This window comes from Scleropages formosus, chromosome 16 (assembly GCF_900964775.1).
Source record: "Scleropages formosus chromosome 16, fSclFor1.1, whole genome shotgun sequence".
NCBI classification, from domain to species: domain Eukaryota; kingdom Metazoa; phylum Chordata; class Actinopteri; order Osteoglossiformes; family Osteoglossidae; genus Scleropages; species Scleropages formosus.
Window position 1 is genome coordinate 7,009,920 of NC_041821.1, and position 18,985 is coordinate 7,028,904.

General features: G+C 46.0%; 2 protein-coding genes across 2 annotated transcripts in view; one reads left to right on the forward strand and one right to left on the reverse strand.

Moving 5' to 3' along the window:
• Nucleotides 1-7,396, forward strand: part of arhgap10 (Rho GTPase activating protein 10) — a 46,370-nt gene extending 38,974 nt beyond the window's left edge. The window contains exons 21-23 of the mRNA XM_018736023.2: nt 4,781-4,885; nt 6,191-6,300; nt 6,619-7,396. Of these exons, the coding sequence (XP_018591539.2) occupies nt 4,781-4,885; nt 6,191-6,300; nt 6,619-6,707 (304 nt within the window). The 3' untranslated portion in view covers nt 6,708-7,396. The remainder of the gene's footprint in view (nt 1-4,780; nt 4,886-6,190; nt 6,301-6,618) is intronic.
• A 5,886-nt stretch (nt 7,397-13,282) lies between these two features.
• nr3c2 (nuclear receptor subfamily 3, group C, member 2) overlaps nt 13,283-18,985 on the reverse strand; it is a 69,193-nt gene continuing 63,490 nt past the window's right edge. The window contains exons 8-9 of the mRNA XM_029258813.1: nt 15,797-15,954; nt 13,283-14,484 (exon numbers count right to left, since the gene is read on the reverse strand). Coding sequence (XP_029114646.1) covers nt 14,329-14,484; nt 15,797-15,954 — 314 coding nt within the window. The 3' untranslated portion in view covers nt 13,283-14,328. The remainder of the gene's footprint in view (nt 14,485-15,796; nt 15,955-18,985) is intronic.

The following is an 18,985-nucleotide window of genomic DNA, read 5'->3' on the forward strand; positions in this document are numbered from 1 at the left end:
ACACAGCCTGCCTCGAATGCTGATGCAGGGCCTAATAATATTGGGATATGCTTCACATTTTGGCACCGCAGTATGTCTCTTTAGTGAAATTGCCTTAATGCCCCCCCTTCTCTAAGACCCTGTAAACAGGGTATTTTACAGTTCTGATGTGGTCATCCTCTGGGATGCCTGCTGGGACTATGTGCTTCTGATGCCAAGCACTTAAAAGAGTAGAGCATCATGATTCAGTTCATACAGCTAACATGAACACATGGATACTAGTCATAAATCTTCATAATCCCAGTAATAAGTCTCCATAATCCCAGTATTATTTCAGCAGGTGAAAGGTTGAGCCCCTCCATAAATGGCTGGGAAAATAACGGGAATTAATTGTTATACTTGTCTATATGTTTTAATCTCTTTTTATATGGAAATCCCAAACCAAATGTTTAGTTGCAAATAATGGAACCATTTGCAAGCATTTATGTGCTTATTTTACACCATATAAATGAGACCACTTTGTCGAACTGTAATTGTAAGTGCCACATTCAGGTACAAGCCATTTTCCTTGAGCTCCTCTCGAGTTGATATTAGAGGCGAACATTACGCTCTGCAATTTGCTTCCAGCCAATCATGATATAAAATTTAAACAGGAATTTATTCTGAAGATCAGCCCGTTTTTTTTTTTTTTTTTTTTAAATCCTACACAGTTTTATATGAACATTTGGTTCTGTCGTCCTTGTCTAAATGAAAATGTAAATGTGACTTTGGAGAGCTCAAACTAGTGAGGGGGCGATCTTCTGGCAAGGATGAGAAGTTATACCTGTCTGCATCGTGTGTGTGTGTGTGTGTGTGTGTGTGTGTGTGTGTGTGTGTGTGTGTGCGCGCGCGCCGCGCTCTTGTTCCTGATGTGTGCCGCCGCTCGGAGGGGGCCGCGGGTGAAGCTGGCCGCCACCCAGGCAGACAATGCGAGGTTAACGAGCGGATTTGCTGCACTGCAGCGCACGCCATCCTCCATGCTGATGCGCAGCGGCTGAGCGCCGGCCAGCGACTGCAGAGCCATAAATCACAGGCGGCGTGAGCGGCCGGGGAGGCGGCGGAACGCGGTGTTCACCTTTCCTGGGTCCTGTGGCCCCTCCTCAGCTACTCGTCCTAATTGCCGTTATTATCGTCTCTATGGGAGCAATCGGTTGCAACAATTTGCTGATTAAATCGTGCATTAGCATGTCCCCGGCGCTCGGGCCAAAGTCCGTGTCCGGCGGGTTTAAGGTCCGTTTGCTTAAGTATGTGTGGGACGCTTCTCCCGGAACACTGAGGTTTGGGGGAATATGACTGGACTTTCTCGCAGAAATGTTAATGAGGCAATTTGGGACAACAGTCTTGCCCACGTGCACCCTGCAGAATGGTTTTTGTGTGTAATACGTACTCACTGTTTCGGTATTCCGCTCTGAGAATAAAAGAGAACCTTGTTTACTCCCTTATAATTAAGAGGTAAACAAAGACGATGGAAAAGAAACGTCTCATTGTATTTTGAATCCAAATTATGTTTGTCACATTGATGGTGGACAAAGCGACGTTTATGCACAAAATGATATCCTTCTCTTCCACATCAAAAACTCCATTAATCTGCTGTCAAATATATTTAGTTGTCCTCAGTTATTAAAAAAGGAATTTTGTGCCCCTCTTTTAAAATGAATGTTCTTCAGCTGTGTAAGACATAAATGAAGTTCCAAGGCTTTTGTTTTGCTACTTTACAACATAATGCCTCAAACTGTTAGCTTTTGAATTCTTTGTGGGGCTTAGCAGCCGCAGAAAGTACAGAGACGCCGTTCCGTCCACGGCATCCTGGAGGAAACCATTTCATGTCATTTCCTGATGGTTCTTCTTTCTGTTATCGCATGTTTTGTTTCTCTCCGCATGCCTGGCGAGCGCTGCTCCAGGAAATGCTGCAGGTGTAAGCACCTGGGATGCATGAGTTTGGCGCTAGCACACCCGTGCTCGCTTCCTCCCGCACCTTTCCAACGAGATCAGAAGCCCAAGGCTTTTAGCATGTCTGGCTAGCTAGCCGCTTGACATGAAACCGTACAGTCAGCTAGCCTTGTTTGGTAGCTAGCTGATGGCCGGCAGGTTGGTAGCCAGAGGACTGTGGATTCAGTAGCTGCCCACTTAGCTATATGGTTAACTAACTGTGAAGTTATGTGTGTAGTTAGCTAGCTACTATCTAGGGGTCTCTGGGTTCAACGGCTACCTCTGTAGCTTCATTGCTAGTTAACCTTGAGGTTGTGTGTTTAGGTAGCTATCGGATGGTTCCGTTGCTTAGGTAACTCGGTAGTCCTGGTAGCTTGGTGGCTAGTGGGATAGCTACCTGACTAGGTACAGCCGTGTGAAGTACACAACAAAAAGAAAGCCCAAATGCAGAAAGTGTGTGTCGAAAGAAAAGCGAGTACACCCTCACTGCTTCCACTGGAATTAAGGGAGTAGTTGGCAGCCAGGTGCTAATCATGCACTTGATTAGTTGATAATTTGGAAGTGTGAACACCTCTATGAAGGCAGAAATTTTGGCAGTTTGGTGGTCTGGTGCGTTCAGGTGTGCGTTAACACCATGCCAAGGAGAAAAGATGTAAGTAATGAACTCGGAGAAGCAATTGTTGCTGCTCATCAATCTGGAAAGGGTTAAAAGGCCACTTCCAAAATATTTGAAATCCAACGTTATATCGTGAGGACGACTGTTTATGAACGGAGAATATTTACGACAGTCTCCAATCTTCCCAGGAGCCTCTGAGAGAATTGACCCCAAAGTCAGATCGTATAGTGCTCACAGAAGTGTCAAAGAATCCAAGATGTACATCTAGGGCCCTTCAGGCTTCAGTTAATGTTAAAGTTCATGAAAGTACGATCAGAAACGCACTAAACAAGCATGGCTCTCTTGGAAGGGTAGCCAAGAAAAAGCCCCTTCTTTCCAAAACGAACATGGCGGCACAGCTTTGGTTTGAAAAACTGCATCTGAACAAACCACAAGATTTCTGGATTGATGCCCTTTGGACAGATGCGATCGAAGTGCACAATGACCAAAGATCTCCTCAGCGATAAGTTTGGCAAAAACCAGTCGCCACAAACACTTCATACAAACCGTTAAGCACGGTGGTGGAGGGTAAGGATTTGGGCTTGTTCTGTAGTCGCAGGACCTGGGCATCTTTATACCAAAGTATTCTGGAAACAAATGTAAGGCCATCTATACGACAGCTAATGCTTGGGCAAATTTGAGTCTTTCAACAAGACAATGATCCCAAGCACACCAACAAATTCTGCAACTGAATGGCTAAGTCAAAGTCTAGACCTCAACTCCTGGACCTTAAGAGACTACTTGAGTAATGTAACACGTACATAGATGCATTCTCAAGCCAATTTAGTCACCAATCCACCTGACACAAATGTCTATGGATTGTAGGAGGGAATCGGAGCACATGGCTGAAACCACGCAACCGTTGGGTGAACGTGCAAACTCCAGGTCTGTGTTCGAACCCACATTGGAATTTACAGCCCTGGCACAGTAAGACGCTACCCGTTACACCACTGTTCCACTCTGTACTTTCACTTTGGCTGCTTAACTTTTACATCCTGGAAACTCATTTTGCCATCTTGGTCTTTAGCCCGGCGTTCATGTTCCTGTCGCTGGGCTAAGAATGGACCGAGGCTGCCGTGTCCAGCTGTGCATCGCTACAAATACTACCTCGTGTTTAAAACCGGCCAAGAAAGGCTGCAGACTGCTGGAGAGAGCAACGTGGATTTTTGTGGTGCGATCCGTGTTTTCGCTCTCGTCGAGAGGTAGTCGCGCGGCCTTGAAGAAGATGCTTCTGGGAGGGATGAGCGCCCATGGGTTCTGTGCGGAGCGGCTGGCTCCTTCTCCCTCGTCCCGCCTTCGTCCTGCTGCTGACTCCATTCCTCATTGCCTCCAAGTATAACACTGCAGCCTGCGGCCTCTTGCCAGATGCAGAGGCACTCGAGTAAACAGCCGGCAGGCCCAGCGTGGAGGCCCCGCGGGCCGCCCCCTCGTCCGCATTGGTGGGAACCGGAGGCGCGGCCCGGGGCGCTCCCTCCTGATTGGCCTGGACAGACAGCGCCCCTCGCTGATCATTCCGACAGAACACGTTCCCGGGTTCTCCCCACTCGACTCGTAAACACTTTTAAAAAGCTCGGCTGCTACGACGGGAGTGGAAATGTGTTGCGGGGGGGGGAGGGCGAGGCAACGCAGCCGTCGGAGAGAAACAGTTGAGAAGCTTGTGTCACGAAACGTACCTATAATTATATTTACTAAAGCGCAGGAAGGCAAGTTATTTATAGCCATTACCTGCTTGTAACCGAAGCTTTGGGATTGACAGGCAGCCCAAATCCCATCTTTTGTAGGCCAGTCGCTTTATCAAGTTGTAAACAATAACAAACAATAAGGATTCGACTCCCACTCGCTTCACGCAACGCGGATCATCTTTAACCCCACACGCCACCTCCTTGTACTTAGTAATCCGACGCACAATGTTCAGCGGTGTTCAAGCATGACAAAATCCTGTCATCCTAAACAAAGTAGCGGAACACAGCTACAAGTTTTGTAAAGCAGACACTGCGGTAATCCCCTCGTGCCACATCAAGCTGTTGGAGTTCGGAAGTTCACTGTCTGAGCTGGGCTTAGACGGCAGCGAGTGTCTTTATGCCGGAGCGTGTGCTGGCCTCCGGCCCGCTGCGGAGTCCCGGTCTATTTTTGCTCCTGTAGCGGTGCTCTGACAGCGGCGTCCACCTGTCTTCGCAGGTCGTGCCCATCCATGGCCTCCTGGTTGAACCTGGGGGCTTTTAGCTCCGGCGGAGACGCCAAGGCTGCGCCGAAGACTTGTGAGGCTCAAAAGGAGGAGGACGGGTAAACTCGCTCACCTTGCTCTTCGGTCCATTCACTTCCGCCCCGCTGTCAACTCATCGTCCATGTAACCGCCCAGTGACCAACGCGCTTACCCAGTTATTTAGCGATTCATCTCTGCGATCGATGGATCGTTCACTCGTTCACCATATCACATGGATTTGGAGGCTCACTTTGTTCCTTACAGGAACACACTTACACGTACTGTATACACATGTTGGACCGGAACTGTGTGAGTACACTCGAGTCACCCTGTCTTCCCAACTCTCCTGAATCGTTTCCCAGAGATGCGAGACACTTGTACGTTCCTTGGCTTTTGCCTTCCCGACTATTCCATCCCACGGAAGTATTACCCAGGTGCGCTCAAACTTCCGACTGCTACCGTACTTATCCCCAGCTCACAAGCGATGAACGGGATCGCGCTTCTCCCGCTCTCATTCGTTCCTTCCCGCGTTCTCGACGTGCTGATGACCGCTAAAGCCACCAGCCTTCACATTCCTCCATATTTATAGGGACCGTGTCATAGAAACTACAGGGTTTTTACCCGCTAACTTGCAAATGTCCCAGAAGGGTTCGGGAAGCGCCGCTTTTTCATCAGAAGGCTTTCGCAGTCCGGCGCTTTTAGTCAAGCTTAACTTATAGCGTTAAACTTAGCGGCAGAGTCTGCCCAAAATGCAAAGTTCGGTCGGAATGCACATCGTTGAGCTGACAGCTTAGTTTGCTCCCAACTTTTTCGGTTTATGTATCATTCAACAGGACCCTCTCCTACATGTCTAGTTGCTCAGAGAAAGTGCATGAAATATTTATCAGGTTATCAAGTATTGAATGCTTCCTCCTTCCACCCAGTAACACTGCCAGTTGAAATAAATATTTGTACTCCTGCAGAGCCTTTGAAAATGCTGTTGAGGCCAAAATAATAACCATATTTTCTGCAAAGCTAACATATCTCCGTGCAGGGTTTCTTTGGCAACTCATGGTCAGAATTATTGAATGGAAACAACAAAATATTTTTTGAAATAAGAACACGAGTGATATTGCAGCACCTGGAGGGATAGAGTAGAAAAGGCCATTTGTTTTCCCACTTCTGGAATGTTCTTTTTCCGCACCGTAATTATTTACGCAGCCGCCGTTGTCCATCAGATGAGAATAGACTTGCGGATCTTCAGCTTTTCGGCGCCGCACACCGTGTTCACACCCTGTACACGCCTTCCATAACCGCACCACCAGGTGTATAGATTCCTTCTCTGCATCTCGTGTTTCTTTCTTTTTTTAAATATCTTATCCACAATGTAATTCCCCCAATTTCAGGCCTGCTGAATGCCTCAGTGTCACAAACAGGAAGGCCAAGGCGGTGTATCCGTGCGAAGCTGAACATGACTCCGAGCTGTCCTTCGATGTCGGCGCCATATTTGACGATGGTGAGTTGTGCGTCTCCGTGTGTCCGGTCATTCCCTCTGATCCCACGCTGTCTCGGTCTGCCTCTTTAGTCCCTAGGTTGGGTCGAGGTGTCAGGTACGGCCCTAGATCAGTGTGACAGTGAAACTGAGGATCTGCATTCTTGATTTAAGATTTCCCCCCCCCTTTCAACCGATACACCTTGCATGTTCCAGCAATGTTTAATTTTAATGTTCGTTTTGTTGATCATGCAGTCCACCTGTACAGTTTGCGCTGATCCCACACTTCCTTTGTGGCTTTCCCCTGTCCACCGTATGCGTGCGCCTCCCCGCCCCCTACAGTGATTTTCTCCAGGGAACCTGGCTGGCTGGAGGGGGAGCTGGAGGGCAGAAGAGGCCTCATCCCAGAGAACTACGTGGAAATGCTGTAGCCAGAGAGAGGGGAAGGGAGCGAGAGCTGGGCGTCCACTTACACATGGTATCCATGGTCCTTGCGTCCCGACACGCACTCGCTCTCCCCTCACATCCTGTTTCTTATGCCTCTCTATCCTCCCGCACCTGCTTCCCTCCCTCACAAAAATGCATCGGCTCGGAGACGGGAGACGTGCCCATAATAATAACCACAATGTCTTGCAGTAAAGGATTACTTTCGTTTTACGTTTAGAGCTGAAGGTTAAAGTTACAGGATTTGCAGGTATTTCTTAAATATCTGTTTTAACGTGTATATATGGGTTTGTATGACATTGTGTTGTATATTAATTTGGAAAAACATGGGGTTTCTATCTTGTATACTTTTAAAAGTTGAAATTTCTGCATGGGTTGATATTGCCTTATTACTCATTATAATAATCATGTTGGCCTAAGATTATTTGACGGCTAGAGTGCATGAAGCAATATGTAATATTACATTATATCCATGTGTAACTCCACTCCTGTTTGGGGGTGGAAGTCTGAATGCAGAGGCTGGAGATGTTGATGTGATTCACTTCAGCGAGGAGTATCTCGGCATCTCCTCATTGGTGAACCGGAACGTTCCACCGCAGGGTCTGTTTCCTCCGTTTCAGTGGCGGAATTATTTCTGAAAACGAGAAACACCCCCCACACACACACACACACACACACACACACACACACACACACTCTGCAAGGTTCTCTATTTCAGATGAGATTTTATGGTTTTAGCACATTTGGTGTTTAAGTGAAATATTTCTGATTTATATTTTGTGTTCATGAGTGTCTATAATATTGCCATGAATGTCTTACCACTACGGAGTCTTTTAAAAAGTATTATTTCACAAAAGTGTCGACTTCCATTTCAAGATTTTGTTTTCAGGTGGTATTTTGGGCACTTTTTACATCAGTTACATCCACACATACTTTCACTGCTGTTAAATAAGGCATTGTCTGTTGTCAAGAGCCTCGCCCATTTTTTTTTTTTTATTTTAATTAGGTAAACATTGATTTATACCGTCATTAAAGATCTTGCTTATATTTAATTTGGAAAGACTGTGTAATTGTTAAATAAAGCATTTTTTGAAGTTGCAAGGTTTTTTCTAAACATTTTTCTGCATATTTGCATGATGTATAAAATATTGATTTATGTAAAACCGTAGTGTCTTTATATAAATGAGCCATTTATCCTTCACCATTATAGTTGTAGGCACTACAGCCAAGTTCGTCACTAGAAGAAGGCAAAGTTTCCAGGATTCACGATGGACCCCTCAGAGATTGTGGAAATACCGTCCTCTACCTGTGTACTTAGTGTAGGAGCTACGGTTCACCTGGCGGCAGTAATAATATTACAATATAAAGACTGGTTGCTCTGGGCCTTTAATCCATTGTCAAACCTTGGTAAAAATACTTGGTAGGTTTGGACTGGGACCTGCTATGCTGTGGACACATGGTTCTTACGCAATGCGATGGGATGGCGAGACGGGCGAATCGTTGCGATTAGCGGCTTCGGAATTCTTCACGCTGAATCAGTGTCTCCCATTCTGTCACTTTAACACTCCAACACGGGAGGGAAAGAGCGTAGTCCGTCTCCGAGTGCCGGGCTGGGCGGAAGGACCCCTGTAATGTTTTTGTATTAATACGTTTTGAGCCCATCATTTGTACAGAGGAAAAATGCGCTCGATATATCGTAGCACTGCGTGTGTCCGTGTCTATTATATGTGCGTAAAAATTACCGTCTTTGTCCACTGTAGTACCCTCGATCAAGGTGCTTACTCTGAATTGGTACAGTGAGTACTCTGTTACAGCAATGGGTAAATAATTGTAATAAGCTGAGTGTACAAAATGAGCATTGTAATTTAAATTGGAGCAACGTGTCGGGGAAATGAATAAATCATAATTTAGACAGTACTGTGTAAGCTGCCATCTAAACCCTTTCCTATAAGAGCGTGTATCAGGTTTCCCTCATCCACTTGCGTCCTGTCGAACAATAATGCTGCATCAGGAACTTGCTAGGGATGTGAAAGTTCGTGTGGCAGGCTGAGAAAAGGTGGGGAAACGGCCAGCGGGAATCGGTCGCGCTGTGCAATCTGACCTTCCCGGCTCTCGCTGCGGTACGATGTGGCTAAACGAACCTCCTGGCAAAAGCGTTAAGCAGGACTGGGCAAAGAGACGTATTCTGCGCACATTTAGTGTTGCGCTCCCCAAATCCTCGGTTCCGCACGGACACGCATCTGCCCGTTCGCACGGAGGAGGAATTTCTGCCTTGGACGCATGTGGCTCGTGCAAATGATACAGCACATTTTCCACGTAGGTTCGCAGCTGTACCCTTAGCAGGGCTACGAATCCGCTCTCCCTCGGTCGGCCCTCGCGACGCGTCGCCGTCGTCGCGCTTGACCTCTCCTCCCTGACCCTCCGCTGCAGCGTTTTTCCACAAGTGATAAATGTTTGTAAAAGTGATATTATTCCCTCCACCCGAGATGAGAGGATTTTAGGTTTAGGATTAAGACATAAAATCATTACATGAAGCTTAATCTTTTTGCTGGGGAAAATAAAATAATAAATCTGAAAATCCTGATGAATATTGGTGGGGGAAAAAAAATGCTTATGGCCTCATCGAAATCACAGCCTTTGTTGTTCCTCTCGCCTCTTTGTGGACTTTGAGGACCGGGGCGGGGTCAGAAACGTGAAGTTCGTGATGCCAAAGCAATAGAGTGACGGCTTAAGCGGGAAGCGCATAGAAATGGAGCCGGTAGCTTACGTAGAGTTTAAAAACGCGACGAAAGGAGGGAAATGGGACCGGTGCGTAAAAGGCAGCCCGAAATCGGTCCGATCCAATAGGTTTCGTTTATCTGGCGCGCCTACGTGGTCTGCTGGAGAACTGGGATGGGCTGCAGATTTCATGAAAGATCAAAAGTAATAGAGTCTGAATAGCAGTCTCACACATGGCCTTGTTTTGAGATGGGTTTATAACAAGGTTAATGTTTAATTCCTCTGGGAGGGATTTGGTGGTTCAGTGTAAGTGTCTCACCCCATCGCTTGGTCTCTCTCTCTCTCTCTCTCTCTCTCTCTCTCTCTCTCTCTCTCTCTCTCTCTCTCTCTCTCTCTCTCTCTCTCACGCCATGCAGTCTTTGTTATTATTCTCTGTCGCTATCGCTCGCCATCCCCTCCGCTTTCCCTCGTTGTGGTTCTGTTGAGATTGAATGGGCCCAAAGCCAATGCTGCGCCCCCCCCCCCGTGTCATGTGACTCGCCCCCCCCCCCCACCTCTCCTCCCTCCCAGCACTCTTTCCTACCTCTGCTGGAGGAAATCCTCCACCCACACCTATCTGTCAATCGTCTCTGTGCTGGATTTCGCTTGGAAGTCGACTAAAAAGATGTGCAGCAAACCAATGAATAACATTAGGACAGTCGGACAGCTGGTGTTTGAATTTATTCAGTAAAAAGTAAAAAAAAAAAAAAAGAAAAAAACCCCACTTTTTAATGCTAGGAATAAATGAAAGAAATGTGTGACAGACTGCGCCAGGTGTCCAGTTCATAGCTGATGTAGATGGTTTTTTTTTTTTTTTTTTTTTTTTTTTCCTGAGCTTAAACACAATGTTTGGTTTCTGAACAAATTTATTCGGTCTGTGACACACAGCAGAACCGCTGCGCTACGTCTCTACGTGCTCCTTTCAAGATGCGAATAAGAAATGAAAACAAGTTAATTTGTTAAAAGGGTTTATTGAATCCCTTGATATTTTTGCAAATACAATTATAGCAATATTTGCTTCAAGATATAGAATAAGTAGGAACTAGTTTTGCATTTTTATAATGAAATATGAAATGTACCGTGAATATTTGCAGACACATATTGTGCAAAGCATTGAAATTTTTTTTTCTTTTTTTAAATCAACCAGTAACAGAAAATTTGAATCTGAGTTATGGCTTAATTGCTCTACTCTGGATTAATTATTTATACAGTAGTGGAAATGCATTAGCTCCAGTTTTAACCATTTAGATTTAATATCAAAACACTGGGACACAAAAGCATCTGAACGGTAAACAACTAAATGGCCTTCATTGCACAGAGATAATGCGAATGGTTTTTTTTTGTTTTTTTTTTTTATTTTTATTTTATTTTTTAAACCATACAAAATTTAAATTGCATGGTGGAAATACCTTCTTGTGTAGTTTTTACAGATGTAGTAGGACAAGACTGGTAATGGGACAAGAGAAACCAAAGTGTCTCTGTGCAAGACAACCTGCTGTTATCTGCAAAATCAGGATGCGGTCGGCTTGGGGAATCCTGGGAAATAAGTCCGTAGGGTCTTACAGGTGGACGGTAAGGAATGGCTTTCTCCCAGCCTACGGGGGGGGGAAGGGGAAGGGGAAGGGGGACCGTCTGCCACGATTTCCAGCGCTTCCCCTCCGTCAGATGTTAAGTCTGGCGTGAGCCGGGATTCTGCAGGAGCTGTCAGAATCTCGACCGTCGGAGGAACCGCGCGGCACAGACGGACCTTCTGGAATTCCGGCTTGAATTCAAACTCCTGGGGAACTTCCGCTCTTCCGCAGCCTAGCTTACGAAGAGGGTGAAAGCGGAAACGAATGGCTCCGATCCGCCTCTTCCCAACTACCATTCGGTGCGCGTTCACATTTACGAGCAGATACTGTCTATGTATGCACATGCTGCTTTTTTAAAAAAAAAAAAAAAAAAATGCAAATAAAGGGATGCAAAGGAAGCCTCATTAAACAGATTTACAAAAGGTGTTGGGGGCAGGGGGGTGGCAAATTGTCAACTGCAACTGTACTATTCCTCTTCATTCCTTTCTTTAACTTATAAACCCAAGAGTTACTTGTAGGCTTTGCCAATGTTTGACATGACAGCCACGCTGGAAAAAATCAGAAGTATAAAATGTAAAATTTTTTTTTTTTTTTCTTGTACATGTTTTCTTAAAGCAAAAGAAGAAACAAACATCTAACATTCAGGTAGTTTCGTGTCCGTCTCACAAGGTCGTGTACATTCATCGGTGTGTCAGACACCTCTGCTGACATCGTCCCTTAATTCCGGCAGTAACTGTCACACACCACACCATTATAGTTTACAGCACAGCAACTTGTGGGAACCACATTTTTTAAAAAAAAAAAAAAGAAAAAAAAAGCAAAGTATTCCAACAAAGGATAAAGTAGAAATGGATTATACTACTCGATATATTGACTCGCCGTGTTATTTACAACACATACTGTAAAATGGTAAATTATGAGATAAAAAGGCACAATTTTCCCTTCTTAAATACACTGTAAACATCTCGTCAAAAAGCATGCATAAACATTTCACCTTACAAAAAAGTGTTGTTTCTTAGACAAAGTACTTAAATATTGTTTCCAGCAAAATAGAATTCTTTCAAAAATACTTTCCCATTCGTCCTAAGAACCATTTAACATTTATTCTCAGTTATATATATATATATATATTCTAAAAAAAAGAAGGAAATAAAAGGAAAAACTCTTTACAGCTTGTTTTTAGGTCCTTCAAAATATTTGCAGGGCGCTCATGTACAGAGTAGCAAAGATGACAATTCGAATTGGCAAAAGCCCGCAGAATTTCGTCCGTTCCCTCGCACGTGCAGCAATAATTCTCCGCTCCGCTGCAATGCGCCCTCAACGAAACACAAAGCACCTCATTGTGATGCAAAAAAAAAAAAAAGCAACTTATAGTCAAGGAATGTTCCTCTCCTCTTTTCTTTCTTTTCCTCCTTCCAGCCACACAACAAAGCAAGACTAATGCCTCCAATGTCACATTTATTCTCGTGTGCAAATCTAAGGTGGGCAAGAGAATGTACACACAGTCCCATATTTCAGAAAAGGGAAAATGCCCTGAATTGTGTACCGCCGTTGCCCTTCCTTACCGACCCATCCAAACCATGTGAACGAACGCGGTCGGCGTCTGGTCCGCCGCTCGGGACCGCAGCAGACCTGCTGGCAAAGTCGTGGGGGTCAAAGTCACACGACCTCTCGAGTTTTAGTAAAAAAAAAAATAATAATAATAATAATGGGTAACGGTGAAGTCCAACGAACTAGGCGAAGCCTCAGCGCGGGCCCAGAAAAGATGCGATGTGAAAATACTGAAGAAAAGTCTGCTGATGCATCACTTATTGGAGATGCTAACAAGGACTGCAAGCTTCCTCTGTACAGTACAGTATTTAAAAAAAAAACATCTCCGAACAAGATGGCAATTACAGGTATCTGCCAGGTCCTTTCATTCCTAATTTTCCACTTTGCGTTAATAAAAACTTTATTTTTAGGTTCCAGTATGAATTTTGCACGACTCGGCAATTCTTTGCGAATTGTATTACGTTGCACACAAGACAGCGTCTGCTTATGTGGCGCTACCAGAAAAGTTTTATGAGGAGAAAAGCACCATGTTGAAAATGCTCTCGTTAAAGTTAATAAAAAAAAAAAAAAAAAATTACAAGACTTTATATACTGGAACTCTGAAATAAAGTTAGTTCTTTTTTCATTTATAATATATATATACTGTATGTATATATATATACACACACACACACATACATTTTTTTTTTTTTTTTACAAAGAGCTGGTTTAAAGTGAGTGAGTATATATGTAGGGCTATAAACCAAGCAAAATTAAAAAATGGCAAATATTAAATATATTACAGCTACACGCATCCTATCAAAGGAAAAAAAAAAAAAAAAAAAATCCCAGTTAAAAGTCATATTGCTAATGGAACCGAGTTGCATCGTTTCTGATTTTTATTTTCCCCCCTGCATCTCCTCCTGCACTAGCGGAGGACCACTATGTTGTTTTTAATGCATATTTATCAAGCGGCCTCACACCGAGACCACCAAACTAGAAGATCCGGCAACTTCAGTTCCATCCCCCGGCTTTTCTGTTCCTTTCCGACCCATCACGTGACCGTTTTGCATATCAGTAAAAGCGTGATTGCTGTAAAATGCGTACACACACTGAAGAATGCGTTGTTCTGCTGCCTCCGTGCGCACGGTATATATGCAATGTGTACTTATCGGATTACTTTAAACTTTTTTCTGCTACCGTTCAATTAATCGTGAAACTCGTATAGCCCTTGCAAATGCTGAAATATACTAGACGTGAACCTCGGATGTCCGGTTTTTCTCCCCCCCCCACGAGGGAAAATGGCACATCTCCAGTTAAAATGCTTTTTTTTTTTTTTTGTTTTTTTTCTTCCTTTTCCTTTTTTCTCAGCGTTACTGCAAAGCAAAAGCTTGCGCTGATTTTCCCACAGAGGAGCGTCGGAGGTGAGGTGCGCGCACCTGCGCGCTGCGAGTGTGTGTATGCGTGCGTGCGCGCAGGTCGTGGTTTGACCAAACAAACGCATGGCTTCGTTTCCGCCGGCAACGCTGCGGTCGTCACCGCTGGCGGCCCGAGGCCCGAGGCCCGCTCTGCCGTCGCGAAGTCCGTCCCGGCGCCTCGTCGTCCCCGCAGGCGCCGTCCCGCGGCGGGCGGCCGTCCGAGGCGCGAGCGACCGACCCCCCCCCTCCCCCCTCCGTCCCCGTCCTCCCGGGGGAAGACCGCGGACTGCGTTAAGGCGAGGTCCCTCCCCCCTCCGGGCCGCTCTCCTCCTTCACTTCTTGTGAAAGTAGAGCGTTTGCGTGAGGCCCGCCTCCACCTTTGGTATCTGGTCGCTGATGATCTCCACCAGCATGTCGGGGAACTCCACCTTCAGCGCCTGCGACTCCCGGAACGTGTAGAAGCAGAAGTCCAGCAGGTTTCCTACCAGCTGGAGACAGAGGTCAAGGGTCAGTTATCCGGCATAATCCGGGGGCCCGCCGTCCACGTTCGCCAGCTCATCTTCCGCGCCCCGGGGAGCTTTTATTCTACCCACCGACACATTTGACCGACGTTATTTAACTCCCCAAAGTGACTTACATTTACACGGGTGGCTGATTTTACCGCACCCGTCCGGCGCAACTACCTCGATCGTGGCTATTACAGCGGGACTCGATATTCGAACCCAAGGCCTCCGACTGAAGGGCAACCCCTCCGACCCGTACGCCGCCTGCTCCCGTTTCCCGAAACGCTTAAATACGTCACGTGCAACGGCAGACTGAAGGACCAAGCGACGGACTTTGGAATAAAGTCTCGTTCAAAGCTCGTTTCCAGCACTCATTTTAACAGCGTTGCTGACAGATGCCGACAGGTAAACAAACAGTAGCAGATGGAAGCCAACAGGTAATCGGTCTAAATCAGAAATAAAAAACAGAATTTAATTAAAAATTGATATTTAAATTATACCCGATATTTACATTTAAAACCGTTTTGGACGTTCGCCACACAAGTCTAATGGCTTTATGCTGCGAGGATGACTAGATCGGCGATATTGTCATTTGGATTACAATAATTCTGCTGTACCACGAAGCGCCGAGTCAGTTGACTGACCCTGCCTGGGGTAAGAGGAAATACTCTATCGGCGTGTTGCCGCTACCGAGCACGGAGCGGAATCAGCAGCGTCGGTGACGCGCCGAGACATAAAATGCGTTCACCTGTGCAGCCCGTGTCGATATATGTCAAATATGTAAACAGTTCAAACTTATTATAGGCTATAGAGCGTGAACATCTGTATTAAAGACTTCCATTGTGTTTTTCAAGGGCAATTAAGTCATTTGTCTGAACAGGCATCTAACTGCGGGGGGCAGGTGGCACAGAGGCTGCTGCCGCTCAATGTGAAGGTCGCGGGTTCAAATCCCCCCAGTCCTGTTATAGCATTTTTGATAAAGGCCCTGAACACGAGTTGCTCTAGTAATAGTACCCTGCAATTTAAGTGGGTAAATCACTTTTTTTTTTTTTTTTTTTTTTTAAAAAAACAACTGTTTACCTAACATTGAAAATTTACTTGGGAGAAGGTGTCATCTAAACAAAGGTTGATAAAAAAAAATAAATAATAATAACAACATAAGGTTGAATAATTGATTATCGTTTTTTTTATTATAAAATTGTAATAAATGAGCACAATTAAAGGTAAAATGCACAAACGCAGACGAAAGGCATAATTTCGCAGCGGTGGACACGCTTGACCGTGGAGCCGTACTCACGTCATGCATGGCGTCCAGCAGTTTGGTCAGCTGGAAGAACCTCTGCCACGTCTGTCCCGAGTTATTGGTGGCCTTTCCCACGGCTCTCCGCAGCTCCTTGATGTAGTTCACCCTCATCTCCTCGAACGCCGGCTGGTTCTTCAGGCCTTCCTTGGGAACTGCGAGGGGGAGCAACCATCGACCATCGAGCGCATCAGCGACCTCACAGTTTCCGAAGCTTTGCTGAAGTTTCACAGTTCGTGCTTCGCGCCACGGACCCACCTATAATTAAATCTGATACCGCAAATAAATATAGCTGTTTTTCCTTGGCTTATCAGATGCAGAACATGTACCGTTACAGCAAAACTGCGAAGCGAACTTAAACCAGCAACCTTTCGGCCTCCTCCGCTCCTCGGAGCTGCTGAATCCCTTCCGGCATTCAAGAAGTTTCTCAAAACTCGTCTCATTTCTGACCAACTTGTGCCCTGATCTCCTAACAGCTCCGTAAATCATATCTGTGATGATCATCTTTTTATTTCATATCACGCTGCTCCCGGCACTTGAACCCACGCCAGGAAAACGGCGATAGCAGACAAACTGCTCCATTAATCGTGCGCCTGTATCTAAAGTGCTCGGCCTGTTGCGAAACGCACTCTCGTTTACTCTAAGTTGTGGGTTTGGCTTCGACTGAAGCATCTGCTAAATTAACGTATGCAAATGCGTTGCAGTTATTTCCGAGTCGTTCTAGTTTGACGCAGTACATTCCGCATCCGATATTCAAAAACGTTTAATGATTACACAAATAAAAACGCTAGTAATCTCATTAAGGTCTGTCCACATCCGAGAGCCGAAAGCGCCGAGGAACCAAGGAAGTTCTCCTCAAAATCAATCACGGAAGATGACAAGGAATAATGAGGATGTCCTTGGCACTCCGGCGGAACGAGGCGGGAGACGACGGCACCGTGTCCGCGGGACGACGACGACATCCTCTTATTCTTTCGAGGGCGAACGCGCAGCCGGAGCGCCGCCAGCCTTTTAAATTGCACTCCGCTTCAGAAAATATTTCGTCTACTTCACGTAATTGTCGTGCCTCAAAAGCAGGCGCTCAGATTGAAACACACACACAGAGGCTGAAACTACTTGTCCCGAGCGGGGGTCGCGGCAAACCGGAGCCTAACCCGGCAACACAGGGCGCAAGGCTTGAGTGGGAGGGGACGCACCCAGGACGGGACGCCAGTCCATCACAAGGCACCCCAGGTGGGACTCGAACCCCAGACCCACCGGAGAGCAGGACCCGGCCAAGCCCGCTGCGCCACCGCACCCCCCTGCATCAGAGTGAAATATTTGCTATATTATATAACGTATAGTGTATAATATTATATTCCGTTCCCGCTTTGAACTTGAACGGGACCCACTCGTTCCGGGTTAAATGTGAATTTAGATATTCCGAGAAAAGACGTGTGGAAACCCAGACTGCAACACATTACACTTAAGTACTTAAAGCCAAGACACACTAATGTCCCGTTTGCCCCCTTACTATTCGTACCGACGGCAAACGGTAAACGTGAGGAAACTGTCGCCACTTGTCAAGTGGAAGCACTGGCACCGAAATCCCTCGTGCGTTCCTCGCACGCACGACACTTCTTGGAATACACATTATTACAATTATATTTAATTATTCATTCATTTAGTTGGCACCTAGTAAAAGGCGACGTACTACGTTATCCATCTGGACACCCGGGTGATTTTTACTCTATCAATTTAAGGTAAAGTACCTTGAGCAAGGGTGCCACAAGCAGGAGTGGGATCTGAACCCGAGACTTTCGAAGTGGCACCACAATAGCTGCCGCCCTGTTATAATTGTTTGGTTTTACTTCTCCCACCACCGTACCGTGTGGCAGTTGACATTTTCATTTCTCTGCTTGCATGGGTATTTGCAGAGGTAATTCAGGTTAAGTACCCTGCTCAAGAGTGCAAGGCAGGACACAGACCTGCATTAGACTACAATCGCTGTTATTGCGATATTCCACAGCTTAGCGGCTCCCCTCATCCAGAACGGCTTACATTTTCACGTTCGCACAGTGAAGTAGGGGCGCTACGGTACAGAGGATACCTCCTGCGTGTTTGTGTTCCGAGCCTGAGCAAAAAAAAAAAAAAAAAAAAAAGCGATGCCTTCGAACCCCCCCCCCCATGCTTCAAACTTGTATTTGCTCGATTTCTAAACATTTCTTTGCTCAGCACTGTTTACTCCCAAGTGGCTTACATTTTACCCATGTATAAACAAAGACATCTTACTGCTCGCTCACTAGTTTCGCAGGGGTAACACACCAGCGCTCCTCCTGGGACTCGAACCCACAGCCTTTAGGATACAAGCCCACACCCGCAATCACCATGCCCCTACGATACACACCAAGCCCCCACTGAGACGGTGTACCGTAGTGACCCGCTGACTCCAATTTTTACTATTGTGCTGGCGGGAGAGCCACTGCGAGAGGAGCGCGGTGCTGGTTTGCTACCCGGTGCCACACCGGCAGTAGCAACGCAGGTCAACCAGAATAGTCGAAAAGTTTTTGTTAGAACCAAGTTCCCATAGCTGAACAAGAGGGAAATGTAACATTTAGTCTTATATTACGTATTGTATATTTCTTTTAATGTATATTTTATAAGACATGCTATCATATTTTAGAATTCTGTTGCGAAACGATTCTCGGTCATGGCCCCAACGTGGTGGATTGATCTCCCTCTGTTCCTCATGACTGCTGAATCCCTCCAGCAGTCACGAGGAACAGCGGTATTGTAAACTGCATCAACAAGCTGGCACATGCATACATGTGAAATAACAGATTTACTGTAATATTTCCTTGGAGTTGATGCAAGTTTTATGTAGCCAGAGCACCTTGCAAGACCAGTGCGTTTCCACAGCATAATGTTTCTCACCGTGGTGAATTCCGGAAAAGCAACGACTCTGGAGGGTTTCATTTTGCCATGCTGTCTTGGAGTTAAGAAGGAAAATAACTTTTTTTTTTTTTGGGGGGGGTTATGAAAATCGAAATCCTTTCTCCTCATCGCGTCTGACAGCATGAGGTCCCCATTGCAGGAGGCTGACGGATCCTCCCTTTGCCACCACGCCTCAGTGGTCACCCGTAAGGGCGGTTCAATAACACGCCTCCAGGGACATGACAGCGGAGCCATCTGTCCGTGCGCTAAATG